Source organism: Chaetodon trifascialis, chromosome 5, assembly GCF_039877785.1.
Source record: "Chaetodon trifascialis isolate fChaTrf1 chromosome 5, fChaTrf1.hap1, whole genome shotgun sequence".
Lineage (NCBI taxonomy): Eukaryota > Metazoa > Chordata > Actinopteri > Chaetodontiformes > Chaetodontidae > Chaetodon > Chaetodon trifascialis.
In genome coordinates this window covers 12755066-12762447 of record NC_092060.1, presented here as the reverse complement: position 1 = coordinate 12762447, position 7382 = coordinate 12755066, and the positions used below count along the sequence as shown (strand labels likewise).

Sequence of the window (7382 nt, the reverse complement as noted above, 5' to 3'; positions counted from 1 at the left end):
CAAATGACATGGAAGATATCGAAGTGAGAGCATCACCTGTCCTTCATGCTGTCTTTGTTGTCTCAGCGATATTTCTTCATCTTTCGGCCCATTATGGAAAAAGCTCCTTGTCACAAAAGATACATTTCAAAGGCTGGACTTAAAAGCAGCTCCTGAACAGTTTGAGTGAGTACAGATTGGTCTTACGTTAAAAATAAGAAACAATCACAATCTTAAGGACACTGCACATGAAGCACAACCACAGGATACACCACCACAGTATTCTGCAAATTGAGGCAACCAACACCATCTACAGTAAATCAATATTCAACATCAATATACACTATTGACTTTAATAACTATACCAATTTCACCAAATCTCCCTCCTCTCCATAGGCCCACCTCGACCATCTGATAGAGGCATGCTTGTTGTTACTTTGGTGAGACGCTGGGTGCAAATTAGTTTAGTTGCTGGTGTTTTGGCTTGGTGCTTTTCCAGTGATTAAAGTCTCAGCCAACAACGGGCTTCTCTGCAGTCTAAAAGTAGCAAAAAAAAAAAAAAAGCTGTCTGTTTGAATACTGTATCCTGCATCCATTAAAAGTATTCATGAGATATCGCACTTACATCGCCAACAGTCAGCAGTGTGTAATTATGTTAGGATCAGACTTTCAACATGCAGACTGAGCTGTCATGAGACTTTAAAAAACAAGTGAAACTGACAATTTTGCTTTTGTTTGGATCAGCGGTGAAATGTTTGACTACCTTAAAATCACCACATTATGTCAAGAGTGCTTTTGTTTCTTTCATCTCTCAAAAATGACTTATTGGATAGTTAAAATGGATGATAAAATTATGATGATTAAAAACTTGGAACGAATGGCTTTATTAATGGTCAGTAAACATTTCCTAATGTTTTATCAGACTGGTTTGACATTTACCGACTCAGACTTGATTATTAAAACCCATCATTAATTTTTAGGCTAATTACAAAGTGAGAAACTTAAGGGCATTTATTAATGAATTATCAACATTTGTAACTGCATTATTACAAAATAGAAAAGACAAACTTCAAACTTCATCCAGTAAAATTCCAAAATTTGCTATGGCTCATGGATAATCCATGGAGCATTAGTTCATTATTTATTAACCATTAATAAATCCATTGGTCACAAGTCTACAAAGGGATACTTACAGGAAAGCATTTGACATAAAACGTCACATTGTGTGAAGCTAAGAAGCTGTGCAGTGGAATTAAATTTCATCATTAGCCTGCAGGAAGCTGGCTTCTAAAAAGACAGCTAGTATCTAAACATTTCACACTTGAACATACTAATGCTGGCCAGTGGCACATCTCAGTGTTGTCAGAGACCAGCATGACATTGAATGTAGCTGGCGGTTGACAAAGGTTAATGAAAACATCGAGGCCAAAAGAAAAAAGAGCCACGTCTGAGTCGCCCCTCAGTGTCCCTTCTCATCTGTGCATCTTTGAACTCAGTGCCCGTATTTCCTCTAGTTTTGACCCAGAGCCACTTTCTTTCCTTTTTAGCATGCTCGTCTCCTTTCTGAGCAGTAGATCTGTGTCGTTATCCTTCGATTTTCTGTTGAAAGCCTTTGTTTTGTTTTTGGTGCAACAGGACCGTGCATGAGCACAGACAGAGGTAGACACATAAAAAACATAGATATAGAAAAAAGGTTCACAAGCAACACATAATGTGTACATTCAAACGGAGGGAACATGGTAGAAAAAAAGAAAAAACAAAACAACCCCCCAAAAACATTAGAAATAAAAGAATAGATAGTAATTATTGGCACCCCCCCCCAATCCGACAGCCCCCCCTTGGAATCCACGGCCGAGCCAGAGGTGCTGTTTCATCACCGGCACTGTTTCCATGATTTCCTGAAACTTCATAACCATAACTGAGATTGAGTACAGGGGACAATAAATGATTCAATAAAAGGATGAAACGATCAGACAACAGCAGGCAATTTTGTCTTTAAATAAGCAGGGGAGAAATCAGGATGGGTCAATAATTAAATAAGTAAGCGTAGACGAGAAAATTATGTAAGGAAATGAATGAGCAGATGAAAGAGTGAACAAGAGGGTTGATCTTCAGTGTGTGCGTGGTACCAAAAACTTAGACGTATTGGCCGAGTTGTAGGAGGAGAGATAAAAAAAAAGATAAATTGAAATGAAATAATAATCATTGGAATTATTAATAATGACAATGACAAAAACAGGAAAGTGCTTAACACATCATTATCATGAGTGAGATCATCAGACAAAGGTAGATGTGTGTGAAACGGAGGATAAGTCGCAAGAGATAAACTGTTCTGTTCAGAGTGACATTTCAGGGGAAAGGCAGCTCGTCCTGCAGCAGAGAGCTCGATCTGCAGTTAGTGTGTGGACAGAGATATTGGCTTCATCAGCAAAGGTTGTTATTTTTGGACATTATTATATGTGACTGTGGGTTCGTGAGTGGGTGAGTATTGCACTGTTCATGTTGAAAGCCTTAGACATTACCTCATTTTGCTTAATTTCAGTCATAGTGCTGCTAAAGCTTCACAGCCCAGTCTTTTTAAGAGCATCAACATGTGACTTATTTATCTGAAAGAGCTGCAGAGCGTTACTTCACAGACAACGCCATTCACCAAGCCACTTCCTGTCAGGACCAGCAGCAAAACCTTTACATGTGTGTGTACTGAAAAGACGTCTGTCTGACTAGATGCCGGTACAGCGATAGTTGGGATCATTGGCTGTGCTGGAACCGTCTGTTTTAACCACAGTGGTCTTGGATGATTGCTGGGAGCTGTACAGCGCATTTCTGTGGCAAAGACGCTCGCGGTAAGTCTGGGCGAAGATGAGCAACATCAGCGGGTTGATGCAGCTGTGAGAATAGCTGAGGCAGATGCTGATGTTGTAGGCGTACACAAAGCCAATAGTGGGGGTGTTGTTGGTCAGGTTGATCACCTGAATGACGTGGTAGGGCGACCAGCAGATCAGGAACAGGGCGATGACCATGAGGACCATCTTGGTGGCTCTTTTAGCCCAAACAGACTGCTTACGCTTGACGCGGCGGATGGAGCTGAAGACGTGGTAGAGGGTTAGCGAGTAGAAGGTACTGATGATGATGAGAGGGACGATGAAGCCCAGGATGGACTGGTAGAGAGTGTACCAGTACATGTCCTCAGGCCCATCCAGGTTCATCATGCACACCTCCAAATGCTGTTTGCGCACAACCTTGGCGTAAAGCATGACGGGGACGGTGAGGAGGAAGCTGCCCAGCCACACCAACAAGTTGATGACGATGGTCCACTGGATGGTCCTCTTCTCTGAGGTGGGGTGGACGATAGCTATGTACCTGGGAGGAAGAGGTCACAGGTTTAGAGCCGGGCTGCGGCCTGAGACACAACTGATTCAAGCAACTTCGCTGAAGTGCATATAAAGAACATTAGTTTTGCTTGAAGAGGTCATTTTCATGTTTGACGAGCTCAGAGGATCAAGTCATTCGAGGGGGAATGATGAAACCAAGTGGCATGTCAGAGATACACTCTCAATATATTACGTGCTCAGTTACGTGATGAATGCGGTGACAGATTAGTCTAAGTTAGACAGGGTAGAAAATGAACACATTTCCATTTAGATCTTGCATTTGATTGTGTTTCAATTTAAGAAGCTGCTCGGCTATTTTATTCAAAATTGACCTCCGTCTTTAGGACATCTGCAAGAAATAAATGACTACTTTGTCATTACACCAAGTGTCATTTAAGTGGAGCAAATTACATATTTCCAGTTGCTACTCTGCCTCATGAGATTTAACAGGTGTGTGAATTATTAAGATGCTGACTTTCTTGCAATTTTCTCCAGTACATCCTTCCTTGTAATGATGTTCAACCATAAATCAATGGTTCAGGTCATCAACAGAAGCTAGTGTCGTCTGTTGAAGTTGCATAAATATACTTTTAGTGTGACGGCTCAATCAATAAGTCCAGATCAATACCCAGTCTCCAGCATATATGGCGCAGGCGCATGCTGCCTGCAGCTGACACCTGCCCTGTCACAGGAGCATAATTCCACCCGGCACTTTTTCCCAAGATAGTCATTGATGATCTGCATAAACAGTACTTCAGATAATGAGCTCCCAGTACATGACAATCTGTCGGCGGCTGTGATGACAGAATAAGAACAAATCAGAGGTGTGAAAAAGCTTTTTAATTAGTTAGTCATGTGGAATTTCCTTTTGTAACTTTGTCATGTCATGCCAAGTTGGACAGCATAGCTCAGTGACATTTTCATTGCACAGGGCGATATAACTGTGACCTCAGTTACTGTATAAAATCCTAACATACACAGCACAACCCACAATGAAACTCTTAGGTGCCTCGCTCCAGAACAAGTCTAACAAACAGATCAAGAAAATAACAATGAATCTCACTATAAACTAGAGGACAATCCAGCAATAGATCAAATAGAAACATATAAAATACAATAAAAATGAGCAGAACTATGTGGTCAGTAATGATTTTCAATGTCGTGTGTTGCGATCAGTGAAATTTTCTGAGCTACTGTTATAAAGGTTGTCAAAGGTTGGTGAAACAAGAAAACAGATGAAATCCTATTCTTTCTATTTTTGTCAAAATCATGTCTTAATACTATGGTGTGTTGAATGCTGGTGTACATAGTATCTTGGGTGAAAGGCGATGGTGTGATAATGCACATTTTGAATCTAATAGTATTTGCATAGAGTGGTGAAGAGATTCATTTTGATTTAGCATGCTGTAGAGACTGGAGCGGGGGGGGGGGTGACGGCGGGGGCTACAGGTGCACACATCCCACCATCAGAACCGCAACCCATTTAAAATCACTGCTCCACCTCTACAAGTTACATACGGATATGTTCAAAGGCTTACACTTACACAAGTACACTCCAGCACACTGAACGTTTTATGCTCTGTCGTTGTAGATGTGACTGCAGCAGTTTAGGTTTCTATAGAGGAAGACTCAGCTGCAATAAAGGGCATAAACTGTACCAACCATGTGTGGAGATTATTGATCCTGCTGTACTGGAAGGAAAAACAGCATCAGAGCAAAGAGATTCAGGTCAAAAAAGGTTTCTTTTGACAGCCTGCACACTGCAAGTATCTCTTAAGTGTTTCTTATAACCGCAAATACTGTTGTTTTTCAGCAAAGGTTCAATACTTACATCTAAGTCTGCTGTGCTTAGAAAAAGAGTCATATTGTTATCCACCAAAATTGCCCTGACATGAGATGAAGCGGAACGAGCAGAAATAACTTGTCCAGTATTGATGAAACCAAACCTGTCTTTGTTAGCATCACTATGGGAATACAAACAAAATCAGAATGTCAGTTTATGAGGTGTCTTATTGCTGATAAGGAAAAATATAGAGAGCAATTTGAGTCCTCAGTGACTGCGTGATGTTAATAGAACTTGGTGATAATTGCTATTAGAAGTTAACTTTGTCACTGTGGCTAAACTGTGCATCACTCTACACTCTGATAAAGAAAGAAATGTGATTTTGATGGTGTTGGACGGAGGCCTTAGGGGTATCATTGGAGCTGTTGGAGGAAAAACTCTAATCACAAGTTTCATTGAATTAGGATGACAAATAAGATGTTTAATCATCCCAGTGAAACATTTTAAACACTGTAATTATGTCTCTCTTTGTATTTTTCCCATCGAGGTGTCAGACAGGCTCGACTTTTTTGTGCGCGTTTGTTTGATTATTGCTATTTTAAGTTTTATTTCTTTTTAACATGAGATTACAGCCGTTATTTACTTGTTTTGAAGGCGCTGCTGATCTTTTTTTCAGTGTTTGCTGCAGCCAACCCTTTTCACTTTTCACAGAAATGATGAAAGTAATTGGAAAGGACAGAGTTGAATGGGTGCGATATCAAAGCAAGATAGTCCAAACAGTGCTGATAAAATGTCAAAGATATGAAGCTGGTTAAAGGCTATTTTTAATTGCTGCTCAACAGCACACAATTAGCTGGCCTAGTGGCCCTACAAAAATGCATATGTATATCATACTGAAGGTGTGTGACATTATGGTTCTGAGAACAACTCCTGCTCAAGTGATTACCTTCAAATGTAGGCATTTATGGTCTAACATTTGACATGAACTAAATGATTAAATCAATTGTCCTCAGTGTCTTCAGACCGTAAATGATTGCACAACTGACTACCCCACTGTACTGGTGCTGTATATTTTTATTTCTACATTGTTTAGTGATTACCTTTTTTAGAGTGATGGCACCTGTACACTGGGTAAAGTACCTTTATGTTTATTCTCATTATTATTAGTATTATTATTGCAAGTAGTATTAGTAGAACTTTAAGTATTAGTACTGTTATTAGTACAGCTCTTTTTTTCTGAAAGAGAAAATAATTAATTGACAAGAATTAGCATCAGATCTGTGATATAGATGATCTGTAACTCACCGATCAATGCACAGCACAGTAACAATGCCCACCGTGGTGAACTGGTTGCTGACATCCACCACCACAACCGCTTTACACATAAAGTTTCCGAACACCCACTGTCTGTCTCTGACCAGCTGGTGAATGTTGAAGGGCATCACAAGCAAGAACAGCATGTCGGCTATTGCCAAGTTCAACACGTAGATGTCCGATACCATTTTCTTCTTGCATGCTTTCACCGCGTAGATGACCAGTGCGTTGGCTATAACTCCTACTGAGCACAGGATGCCATAAATTGAAGGGAATATGTGCATGAAAGTGGCGATGTCGATGTGGCTGTATGATGGGGAGGTTGATTTCAGGCATGACTTGTCGGTCAAGTTCTCTGTATGGTTTTTGCAAAATACGCCCGTGTCATTCATCTTCAGATCCGGTAAAAAATCGCCTCAGTGTGGCTGTAATTAACGCCCTTCAGACGGCGTTTGGTCTCCAAACTTGGGTAGTAAACTCTCCAGGAGCGCGTCGCTTCTGCTTGAGTTCCTCCCGGCGTTAGTTCCCCCAACCAAGACTGGTTGAACGAGGGAAACGTAAAATCTAATCAAGTGTCGTCCTTAGAACATGCTTATCTATGGAAGCAATCTATGATCTGACCATTTGCCGTGCGCATCCGCGGCGCCAACCGCAGCGTGCGCCTCAGGGTGCGGGAGTCCCCTCCCTCCATAGATCACTCGCTCTGTTCTGTAATGTGTAAAGACCGAAACTGAACCTAAACGCCGCAAATCTAGACAGTGGTACACCCTGATTATACATTTCAATTAAGGAGGAGAGTAAACAACATGTTTATTGTGTTCTTTCATATTAGTGTAAAATGATCCATTCTGAAGTGTGATACTTACAAAGATAACAAAGAATTCCATTTAAAACTTAAAAATAGCAAAATGGAAGAATCAGTGAGACTGAAGACA

The 7382-nt window shown here is 40.7% G+C and overlaps 1 protein-coding gene across 1 annotated transcript; it reads right to left on the bottom strand.

The window, feature by feature from the left end:
* Nucleotides 1-2699: 2699 nt before the first annotated feature.
* mchr2b (melanin concentrating hormone receptor 2b) lies at nucleotides 2700-6966 on the bottom strand. Its single transcript, XM_070963041.1, has 2 exons — nucleotides 6439-6966; nucleotides 2700-3339 (listed from the first exon to the last, which is right to left on the bottom strand). Exons 1-2 carry the CDS (start codon nucleotides 6837-6839, stop codon nucleotides 2700-2702), a joined length of 1041 nt encoding a protein of 346 aa, XP_070819142.1. The 5' UTR covers nucleotides 6840-6966.
* Between the last annotated feature and the right edge of the window lie 416 nt (nucleotides 6967-7382).